At 32.9% G+C, this 12,438-nt stretch overlaps 1 protein-coding gene across 2 annotated transcripts; it reads right to left on the minus strand.

Annotated features, from left to right (window-relative positions):
• Window positions 1-3,028: 3,028 nt before the first annotated feature.
• Window positions 3,029-8,511, minus strand: LOC129294460 (mitochondrial import inner membrane translocase subunit TIM44-2-like). Of its 2 annotated transcripts, none has more exons than XM_054932857.1 (14): window positions 8,301-8,509; window positions 8,070-8,170; window positions 7,511-7,594; window positions 7,296-7,371; window positions 6,989-7,033; window positions 6,230-6,634; window positions 6,080-6,148; window positions 5,814-5,878; window positions 5,658-5,726; window positions 5,486-5,558; window positions 5,216-5,320; window positions 4,353-4,424; window positions 4,157-4,219; window positions 3,029-3,397 (listed from the first exon to the last, which is right to left on the minus strand). In XM_054932857.1, exons 1-14 carry the CDS (start codon window positions 8,373-8,375, stop codon window positions 3,266-3,268), a joined length of 1,434 nt encoding a protein of 477 aa, XP_054788832.1. In that variant the 5' UTR covers window positions 8,376-8,509; the 3' UTR covers window positions 3,029-3,265. The 2 variants fall into 2 exon arrangements, 1 of the variants encoding a protein (XP_054788832.1); XR_008589397.1 differs by having other exon boundaries at window positions 3,322-3,397; window positions 4,353-4,408; window positions 8,301-8,511.
• Between the last annotated feature and the right edge of the window lie 3,927 nt (window positions 8,512-12,438).

Consider the following 12,438-nt stretch of genomic DNA (forward strand, 5'->3'; position numbering starts at 1 on the left):
AACTTGTTTATGACTCATTCCCTCAACTTTTGACTCACTTATAACTCAATCCCCTGAGCTTTTATTAGTTTCTTTTTTTATGTTAGTTTAAATCACACATCAAAGGGCAAGAGAAGGGTATTTTAGAGAAATATATGAGAATTTCTTTTATCTCTCTTATTTGATAAGAATATTTTAAAAAATTTTTGAAAAAATAAGAATCGAGTTATAAGTAAGTTAAAAGTTGAGGAACTAAGTAGTTGAGAAACTAAATTACGAGTTAAAAGTTGAAGGACTAAAAAATTAATTTTTCTTATTTAAAAAATTAACCATCCACCATAGTACATAGTACCTTCGCCATGGCGGATGGCATAAAGAGCGCCTAATCCAATTGCTCTCCTATTTTGGGCCCAAGTAAACCAAAAGACTTTTAGACCCAATCCACAAGCTATACTTAAGACTTTTAGACTTGTTAGCCATCAATAACCTTCGTTAAGCCAGTTAATACCTAACTTTACCAAATTACTCTTGGTTAATTAATTTAATCAAGGAATTAAAAATTAAAATGTTACACTGACACGCCATATAATAAACAAACTAATCAACTAGTGAAAGATAATTGGGTATATTCACACATTATTGGCATATGGTAGTCCCTTTTGATTTGTTCTTAAATGATACTCCTTCTAGTCCAAAATATAAGCATTCCTCCTTAATTAATATTGGTTCAAAATATAAGCAATTTAGTATATGTAAAAATAAATAAATTCTATTTTACCCCTTATATTTATTGACTTAGATATTTATATAAATGTATACCTCACTCATCATGGAATACATTGGTAATTAGGATTAGGAATAAAAAAATAATATATATTTTTATGGAAATGATGACTTTATTGGTATGTGAATTTTTTTTTCAAAAACTATTTATATTTTGGATCGAAGAGAGTATCAGGTATCCTTGGCCCAAAAAAAAAGATATCATGTATCTATAGTCTGTATAAATACTCCCTTACTCTCAAAATGTTTCTTTTAAAACTCTCCCTTTGATTCAAATTATTAGACATTTTCAGACAAAATCACACATATAATAAAGTTCATTTAAGATACTTTACAATCTTACTTTTTTAATATAAAAATATAAACTTTTAAAAATATTCTTAATTTAATATATCATTTGTGAAAAAATATTAAAGAAAAAGAATATATGAAAAGGGTGGTATTGAAAAAGTATTATTAATAAAACTTTATTTTTGTCAAAGTGTTTTATATTTTGAGAAATCGAATCTATGTCAAAAGTGTTTTAGAATTTAAAATGAATAGAGTATTAATACACATTAAGAAATACAATTAATACATAAAAATATAGATCACATTATTAACTTTATCCCCAAAGCTTCATACTCCCTCCGGGCTTAAGTATTGTTAACTAATTATTTATAAAAAAAAATATGTTAAAATCTTGAATTTTTTTTAAAAATTCACATCTTTCCCATTGTACCTTTTAGTGTGATAAATATTAAGATATTTAAAATCGGTCGATCATTAAATCAGCCAAAGCATTAGGACAGAGGTCAATAATTCAACCAAAATCAAATTAAGAGTTAAATCATAGATAGACTAATCATAATAAAATAATAAATTAGTAATGCATAATAATGAAAAATTATTTCGCTCATTATTAATATTAATTTTTTTATTTTTTTTCACTTAATTTTGTCATTTCCAAGTTTGCAATCACGATTTTTCATGTTTTACATCACATCTCTTGAAAACTAACTACTCCCTTGCCCGCCTGCCCTATTCGCTTTTCCCTCCCTCCCTCTTCTTTTTCATTTTATTCTCTCCTTCAAAAGTCATCTCTTGAAAAGTCATCAGCATCACTTCCCTCTCTCACTCTTCTTCCTTCACCTCATTCTCTCTTCCTCAGTTCCTTCATACGCCATTTCATTTCCCCTCTTCAAACATCAAGAAGAGAAGGCAACCAAATAGATGAGTCACAAACGAGAACTCCAAGAGAACCAAATAACATAATCGCAAATGAGGATGCCAAAAGGTCAACAGAAGACAAAGATGAGAACGTCGCAGAGAAAGACAAAGGTTGAAAAAAAGGAGAGAACACCAAGAACAAGGGGTGAAGATTTGAGGTTTCAAGAGGGTAGCCTCATGAACATCTAATTTTTCTACAAATTTTAATTTTTTTTGGGTAACCCGTTTAACTCACCTGATTCATGAGATTGACCGAGTTAATGGTGGTTTCTCCCAGGTCACCTAGGTTGACTAACCCTTAAAAAAATACCAAACTATGCCAAACACATGGCTAGTTTGCCTATCTCCCAGCTAATCCTATCCGTATTTACAATCTATGATAAATATAACATTTAACTTATTTAAAATAACAGCGTGTTCATACTCTTATGAAGTTATGATAAGAACTTGTTCAAAACATTTTAACTTATAATGTTATTATAAATATAAATTTTAACTCATTTAAAACATTATCATTAATTACTCAGTAAAATAAGAGTATAATTAAAATAATATATATAACCTAACTAATGTCCTACTCCTTCTAGTTTTATTTATAAATTATTTTCAACATGTTTTATTAAAATAAAAAAAAACTCTAAAATTTATTAACTTTACCTTAAAATTTAATAAATTTTTACCTTTATCTCTAACAAATATTCTTAAATCTCATTATTAATATTTTTATTTAAAATATTTAATAAAGACAAACATGTAAAGAGAAATATTAAAAATTAATAGACACCTTATAAATAAAACCAAATTTTATTTTTCCTCTTTATAAATAAGTCTAAAGGAAAGAGACTTATGTGAAGTTGGTATAAATAAGGATGTAGTAGAAAAAAATTTTAATAAATGCTGCTTTAAATTTCTAAGACGCAAAAAGAACAAAACATTTTTCCCTTAAAAATTTTGTACTTCAGGACGGAGGGAGTACATAGCTTTAGCATTACATGGTCAAGGTTCAGATTTGTGATAACAGTGGATACTAGATGAGCCACCATATACACAGCCGACAAAGCATTATGAACAAGCCTATTCATATTTTCCCAACAGCCACACATCTAAATGAGCATTCAAAAATGAACTCATCGTACAAAATTTCTTTTGATTCTGTATCATCTTTTTTTTTTCCTGAAAAAAATGACGTGACTTATCAATGGCCGCTACAAAATTTTTATGAATAAAAAATGAATGTAAACAGGAAATAAAGGCTCAATGATACAAGATTCTCAATGGGTTAGGATATGAATAACTATATAAGGGCTTGGACACCCTGCTGTTGCATTTCTCTTAGTCTCCACATGAGGTAAATAGCATCTTCTCCGCGATCCTCTGGCTCCATTTGTTGCAAGGCCCAAGCATAGAAAACGGTGTGGATTGTGTCCTGGTAAAGGGGATCAACGTCATGAGTTTAAATTATAATAAATACCCAAGAAGCAAAGTTTCTTCATTCACTCCATGAATTAGCTACTTTTTATGCACATAAACATCTCTAGTTACAGAATACACCGCTCACAGGCAGGCAAGCATCTCTAGTAGCAGTCTTATCAACCTTCATCGTATTTTCGTAGTTTTGAGCAGATCCTACAAGTATACCTTTAAAAGGACACTGTTCGGGGAAATTATTTAGCTACCTCCTCTGTCAAGAATCAGATTATTGCATATTGATTCAATATGAGCATTCATGCGATGGTATTTCCATCAATGATAACTGAGAACTCCATGTTTCACCAGAAAAGGCATAAATCCATCAGACAACACCACGATGAACTAGCCCCCAATCTGAATTACCTGTTAGGCTTATAGGGTTTTTTTATTGATAAATATTAGAATTAAATAGCCTTCCCCGATAACAAAAAAGAGCAAACAATCCAATCAATGTATCAAGATAGCCCTTTTTACTGTCCTTTATGTACTTGTCACATGTTTCAGTAAAATAGTGAGACTTAAACTAAGATTTTTACGGTGCCCAACTTAAATTTGGGCTTCAATTGACAAGATTTGTTTAATGATGCAATTTCAGAGAAGAGGAAATGCCTGCATGATACGCTTATATGTGGCGATGAAGTTTTACCTCACAAGAAGCTAGCATATTTGCACATCTCATTATTGAAAATATAAATAAAAAGCAATAATACTTCACCTTGCCTCCTTCAGCAATTGACCCATTCCTATCACGTACACAATAGATTTGTTGTGTTTGAAACTGAAAATCATTAAAAGGATCATTAGGACAAACCCTGTTAGGAGCTATGAAGGACAAGCTTTTATTTGCACAGCATGACATGAGAATAAATTTTTGGGAATTAGCAAAGAAGTTTCGGTAGTAATTTTTATACCATTACAATGATCAAGGGAGAGGACCCCATCATCTTGGTCTCTCTCACTTCCACATCTGATACATGCAGAATCTGTATCAAGAATCAAATGTGTACAACACTACTTTAGAAGGGAAATGCACCTCAACCATAACCTTACTGTAGAAATATCTACACATGAAACAACAGAAACACTAAATGTAATCTTCATTTCATTATAATTATAAAGACACGTGACTTCCTATTCCAAGTCTAAAAAAAAAGGTTGGGCATCTTTATATTTGATGACTTCTACATAGCCTACAAGAATAAGGGAGAAAATAGAGATGTTATTTTGGAATAAGTACCGATAAATCTGACTCTATGTTATTTGCAATTTGCATGATAAAAATGAATTCAGAACAGACGGAAAGGCAGCAGAAAATAATTAGAAAATATGATATAAGATACAACGATAGTATAAGCATATTTGGAAGCATGTATTTTACAATAATCTTGACCATAATGGTGCTTGTAAAAGTCTGCTTCTCCCCACCATCTCTTAATCCAGATTAATACATCGTCAACAAGAAGCTCTCTGAATTTAAAAAAAAAAAAAAGGTTTTTGCTAGCATGCGTCCTACTTGCCCTCTATTAAGAGTGACATATAAGTAATCATTTCGTAGCATTCTGCTTACAGAAGATATGTTCCTAATGTTATATTTGGTTGACTGCAATGTACAATGGCCCATATCAAGATGTAATATTATTTCACCAAGAATTTTCTTCATCTATCATATCTACTTTATTAAGTTAAAATCAATCTTACTCAATGCAATATTAACCTCAGTCCTCAGATAATAAAACAAACTTGATCGCAAGCGATTAGATAAATGCAATCTCACCTTGTTATCAAAGAAAATACCATGACTTTGGTAAGCTTGGCGCTCTGCTTTACAACGTTCTATTAGCTCAGGGCTACAATATTTCTTCAAAGTTTCAACATCCCCCTACACAATAATTTCCAAACCAAAAAATGGGGAAAAAAATGAATGCAGAAGACTGGGCTGTGAATAGATTAATGGTACCCAAAAAAAAAAAAAAAAGTAACCTTGATAGGTAGGAGAACAAAAGAGTGTAAATTTCCAGCACTCCTGGGCAAACTTAGCACTAACCTTAATGTAAGCATTAAGAACTGGTTTTATAGCCTCCTGAACTTCCCCCACAAATTCTGGTAACGAGAAATCACTACTCCGTGCAATCACAATAAATGACAAAGATGTTAAGAGCTAGAGTAACAATAGGAGATAAACTTTTGATAGTTGTGCAAAAGGTGCAAGACCATACGGATCCCGTTGACGTATTTCCTTGTATGATATTGCAGCATCTGTCTCCTGGAACATGCTATCATTCATGCTACAAAAGGAGCATAGCAAATTAGCACTTAAGCCTCACATCATACATGACACGAAAAGGAATGTGTAGAGAAAATCAGAAGCTTACTCTTGTATTTTATGGATAATTGGGCTGTCACTTGTCTCATATCTTTCTCGCAAGTCTTCTACGATCTGTCAGTTCCAAATACAGAAATAAAATTTAAAAATATAGTCTGGAAGTCAACAACAATTTCTTCTATCATTCCAGCACTATTATCTCAGAAACCACCACATTACCAATACAAACAAAGCATACTTCAGATGGGAATTTTGAATGGAACAGAAGAACCAGCAACTTTTTGGGAGAAGGAAAGAGGCAAAAGTAAAACATACCTCCTGGCCTTTTGTCTTAACAGGATCGCTATATTTGATGAATTGCTTGGATATAGGAAGGCCTTTCACCTAAAAGCAAAATTTAAAAAGATTCTTAACGGAGGAAGTTTCAAGACCAACCATTTAATGAAAAACAGATGGTTAAGTTACCTTCTCCTTGAACTCATCCAATTTCTTACCCCACCAAGATTGTTTTGAGGGCACAACAACAAGTTCAGTTCTTGTACTTGTCTCACCGCTTGGTGTGGAAGGAACACGCCTTCTCCTATTTGGACTATCACTTAACTCCTCTTTTACTATTTCATATCCTTTCTTCGCCACATTGACCAACTTTGCTTCCTTCAACTTTTGGAAGGCTGATGAAACATTTGGGGAAGAGATAGTTGACTTAAACTTTCCAAACAAAGATTCCGCAGTATTACTGGATCCAAATTGCTGGTGTTTCTCTTCCTCAGATGGAGACTGAATTCGTTCTGTTGCATCAGCATCACATTCAGCTGAAGAGCCAGTTGATCCTGCCGAATTCTGCTTTCCAGTGCCCGAACTTTCTTTCACCTGAATCAATATATCTTAGAAAGTAGTTCCACCAAGCCATGGCAAAAATTGTGGCTCCTCTCACAAAGTTACTGTTCATAAAGCCATTTAAGCCACCTAAGCCACATAGCTTATTGAAATTGACGGCTTCATTTTTTGTCTTTGTGCAGGCAAGCTAAACATCGTGCTTTGTGTAACTATCTTTTCTTTTTCTTTTCTTTTCTTTTTTTTAATCTATGTTGTCTATTTGAGCTGCTCCAAAATTTAAATCTTACCATAAATTACTGATTTTTAACTTTTTTTTATCAATTCTATTTGCTCCATCTCATTTTTATCCCTTCTCATTACTAGCTGACTGGAAAATCATAAACATACCTCCTCAGTTGCAGATGAAATCTTCTCTTTCACATTGTTAGAAACCTGCAAAAAGTACAATTAGCAGTCATATTTTACCACATCAGCTTATAAAATAGACAAGGCCTCCCCTACAACAAGTACCAATGACAATTGAAGCATATAAGAATTAAAGGAAAGTGGAATATATTGCTGATTTGTATACATGATAAACCATAAACAAAAAAATGCCTACAAGAAATTATTTTTTCATCCTCTGACAAGTAGTTGACATTCCTTTTCCATTTATTTGCAACACATCAACATGAAAGATGAGGTTCAACTGTACCTTCTTTGCAGCAGCTTCTGCTTCTGTCCAAACTCCATCCACTTGTTTGTACAGCTGCTGAGTTACCTGCTTTGTTCTGCATTTTTCATTTCAGCATCTCAGGCCTTCCATTGAAGTGTCGACCCAGCCTTGACATACAACAGTATGTCTCAGCCTATCAATCAATAATTTACGAGCTATCCATTGTACTATGGTCACCATGATACAATACTTACCTAGCTTTAAGGTCTTCTTTTACCTCTTTTAGCTCCTCTGCTTTCTCCTTGAGCTCCTTCACCGACTGCCGAAATTCTGGATTTCTAAGACCATGGAAACACATACAGCAACCAGTTTAATAATAAAAAATGCAAGCCATGACACATACACTAAGGTTGCCAAGTTGTACGCTATAAGAGGCAACAAACATATAATTGGAATGCCGGGGCGTAGCCAATATCTAGATATGAGGGGAGCGAAATTGAAAAACACACCGTACAGTATAAAGTTCGAATAAATTTCAGGGACTGAGACCTATACCATACAAAGAAAAAATCGAAAACTTGGGGCCACGCTCCCTGCCAATCCCCTCCCTCCGCTATAGACTGAGCACTCCTATGCCAATTAAACTAAAATTTGACTCGATAATTAAAAAGAAAAAATAAAAAAAAACAACCTCAAATACCAGTCTGCCACTCCTTGGCGGCTGTTATTGAGGAATCCTGGAGAACCGATTATATCCTCTAGAACATAGGGTAAGGACAAATCCGCCTAAAAAAGGAAAGAGAGATGGATTACCTTTCAGCTTCGCCCTTCAGCTTCTTTGAGAACTCATTAAAGACACTGTATCTACGAAAACTCGAACACCGTGAAAGCAAACGCAGCCTCCTGCTTGAAGCCTACAATAGCAGATCCCAACAAGCGAAAAAGGTGAGTGGAAACGGCCAAAGCTTACAGATTTTCATATCGCAGCGAGAAGAAAGGACTTCTGGTAAAAGATATATATATATATATATATATTGAACGAACCTGCTGAAATGTTAATTGAACAAAATGAGATCGCTTGGACAAGAATAAGTCACGTAATAGCTTTCTGCTTGCCATTACATACGAAAGCTTCAACTTCGTTTCGGCTAAATTTCGAGCCTGAATAAAAACAAAGCAATTTGCCTACTTGAGAAAGAAGAAAGACAACGAGCGAGGGAGTGCGAAGAATGCTAGCGACACCGTTGCAAGACCTTCACGTTCTAGGGTTGCTCATGTTGTCACCCCAATCAACCCAAATCTCGCCCATCAAAAGTGAGCAGCCCAAGCCTACTTACATGCCCAAGCCCACGGACCAAGCCCATGCTGCTTATCTGGTCAAGAAAGCTGCTCTAACTTTTATTTTGAGCTTGGCTTTTTTAAACTCGAAAAAAATTCAAAACTAAGCTACTAATTTAGCATATAAAATGAAAAATTTTAAAAAAAACTAACCTTTTTAAGCCTTGAAATAAAAGGTTCAGCCCTTTAAGGTTATGGTCAGCCCTTTTAAGCTCTTGTATAATTTTTTGTAAATTCTAATATTAAAAAAATTAAATATTACACTAATTTTAAAATCCTAACCTCATTTCACAATGATGGAGAGAAAATATATAAAAATCTTAATATATTTTTCATTGATGAGGTTCTACAAGGAAAAGAATGAAATTATATTGATATTGATGATAATGACAATTATTAAAAATAATTAAGATTTAATTAATGATGTCAGTAAAATTTGATTGCTACCAATATTGATTTTATGATGTTATTTTTTTATTAAACTTATATTTGTTATTGTGTGTGTTAATTTAAATTTGATTTTTTTAAACTTAATGTTATATGTAATAACTTTTTTAAGATTTTAAAATTAAAAAATAGAAAAATATTGGACTGAGGCTTTGAGGGCCAGTCCTTCAATCCTAAGGGCCAAGGTTGAGTTGATCAAAATGAAGCTCTAAAGTATAATTGAGCTTAATAAAACCAACCTCTTTAGACTTGACTCTTTAAAGGCGGGCCCTTTTGTAAATTTTAGGATAGACAAGTAAGATTATCATTACTATTACGCTCCTAATCTCTCAAAATCAAGGTAATTATCCAAAATTGTAGAATTTCACAATAGAAATCCCAAGTTTTTACAATTTAAAATATTTCCATATACTTATACATTCATGGATCAGAGTTTAAAACTTGTGCAGAAGCATGAAAATCAAGGAAAGAATCAAACATTTGCACATAAACTTCAAAACAGTGAATTGTGCAAAAAGCACCACATGTGTCGTGGCTTGCTGCAGGTATGTCGCTCGTGTGTCCGCCTTTGTGCTATGCGTCGCGGCATATTACACAAATTTGACAGCAAATTTTGCTATCATTTGACAACACCCCGGGACAAACTTTTAATGTGTCTTATTTCTCCGTCCGACGTTCGATTAAAGTGATTTAAGTATTTACAGAGAGTTTCCTCCTAACTCTAGCTAATGGCAAAGTTTCACAATCAACTCATTTTCTATCAAAAGTTGAATACTCTTTTCAAAACTCACTCATTTCATAAAAACTTTCAATTAGGGTGCCCAAACCCAATACATATGTCAAAAGCCTACATCAACTCTTAGACCATGCTCAATGAACCATTTTGGACTCGTGCAACACATCATAATCAATCAAATATACATATTACATAAATTCATTACTTAACCCCTTGATTCACAAAAAAAAAACAAAAAGGGGAGATAATTTGTATAAAATCATTAATATTTATACAAAACAACTTAAATACACTTTACCTTACTTGCATTAGTATTTTGGCCCTATTTAAGCTTTACAAACATTTATTACTAGCTTAGGGCACAAAATACACAAAACACTTTTAATTATAATGCAAGTAGACAAAATAATATAATGAAATCTTAGTTAAAATAATGAGATGTGAGTACAACCACTTAGTAACTATGCTCAACCTAGCATGTACAATTGCATATCAATTAAATATGGATGCAAATGGTAATAAATTCAAATATCACATACCTATATACAAAAATACAACATATGACTAGGCGTGCAATACATATTGTCTCATATATTGAAGAATGCACATAATGGAGTCACGATAATAATAACCATGCGTCCCCCTTAAAACATGCCCGACCACAATAATAACAATCATGTGGTCGGAACTATAATATATAATCAATGCCAACCTTATACTCTTTTGATACCTCTAACATGAAACTAGTGGCTATTAGGTAGCTATGTTCACAACTCAAATTAACCCATTATTTCGCTTGTGAGGAGCTTCTCAATAAAGGTTAACTCACTTGTGTACCATGGTTCTCCTTAATACTAATAATCATAGGATGTCGTACCCCTAACCTAGCCTTTTTATGAATCAGTGGAGACTAGTTAGGTTCAAGTCTCTCAAAGAATAAGTAGAACAGTCTCGAATCAACCATAGGACATTAGCTACCTCCCAATTCCAATATTTGGTACCAAGCAAATTTTTGATTTCAATGGTAAGCGATTATTACCACATGGATTTACTATTCTACTCCTTTCCCTAGATGAAACTTTCACCAATGATCATTCTATGCACATATTGACATTAGACATGTCATTTTAACACAATTCATAACCTCATATTATACTCACACAATTTTATCACTCCAACATACTTTACATGTTAAAAATTGCATATTCCTCATTTTCATAATGTCATGTTTTCAAATCATCATCATTAGTTACATAAATAAACATGCATATTATTATTCCAACAAGTCAGTACAATTTCACAAATAATCATCAGATTGTCAAAATTTACATCAAAAAGTTTTCAAACACACAACAAATTCTAGACAGTCTCATTCAATAAATAATTAATTAATATATAACTATACAAATTAGATTTTTCATTTATTTATCTCCAACCTTTGAGAGATCAAAGGCTTACCCCTTAAAATGCCAACTTTCAAAGCTTATTCTCCAGCATGAATGGTACCAATTGATCAACCTACAATTATTTCATAAGGATGTTTATTAATATCCTTTTACAAGAAATTTATGACATTTCACTCCACATTCCTTCTTTCATTAAAGTCATAAACTCACTCCCATTCATGCCCAATGGGTTTACTAGGTCACAAAAACCCACATTGTCATCAATGAGCCATTAACCACCATTAATGGCCATCAAACACTACCAACAGCCTTATTTATTATCATTTTTAATATGAATAGCTCTTAACAACCAATAATTTATAAAACCATGAATATGAAATTTAAATACTCTAAACCACTTTTATTATATCTATTTTAGCCAATGAGTTCAGATTCATAGCTCATAAGAATTGAAAATCACTCTCCTAAATCAAACCCTAACTTTAACTTTCATGAAAATAGAAGGAAAGGGGAGAAGAAAGCATAATATAGTTATCTTGGGTGCTAGGAAGCTTCAAAATGCCTCTAATGGTTCTCAAATTTGTGCCCTAATAAAGCAAACCTTATGCCTTTCATTTTCTCATTTTTCTTTCCTCTAGGTCACGACTAGTATATTAGAAAAATTGGACATACACTGTAGTGCACATAGTTCACACCGTGGCCAATGACACAAAAAGGCCTAGCTAATTCATGTTGGTTGCCTTTGTGCACCGTGGCGAGTGTCCCTCACATCATGGCATGTGGCACAGATGTCCCTTCTTTAATTCTTTCTCACCTTTTGATGTTCGGATGACCCGACTTCACTTCAAACCCATATTTAGGACTGAAATCATAACCAAACACATTTCTTAAACTTTTTTGGCCACACACCACATAATCCACTTATTTACTCTCATTTACTTAGCTAAATCCTGATTACTTTTTTAGGATCTTATACCTTTAGGGTCGGACTAGCCCTAATTGATAGCTTTATCCTTATTCAAACATTGGAGAAAAAATCTGAATTAGAATATATGCCATTATGCCGACCAAAAAAAAATCATAATTGAAACTGCCTTACTGAAAAAATAATAGTTATTAAAGTAAAAAAATGAACTTAAAAATTGCACACATAAAAATCCTATAAAAAATAAAATAAAAAACAAGACATAACAAGAATTTCAAACTTCTAATTTTTTTGGCCGCGGAATTATCAAACGCTCGCGGGTTATTGCTT

This window comes from Prosopis cineraria, unplaced genomic scaffold, assembly GCF_029017545.1.
Source record: "Prosopis cineraria cultivar Desert tree isolate PC_DT_omini unplaced genomic scaffold, ASM2901754v1 PC1, whole genome shotgun sequence".
In the NCBI taxonomy this organism is placed as follows: domain Eukaryota; kingdom Viridiplantae; phylum Streptophyta; class Magnoliopsida; order Fabales; family Fabaceae; genus Prosopis; species Prosopis cineraria.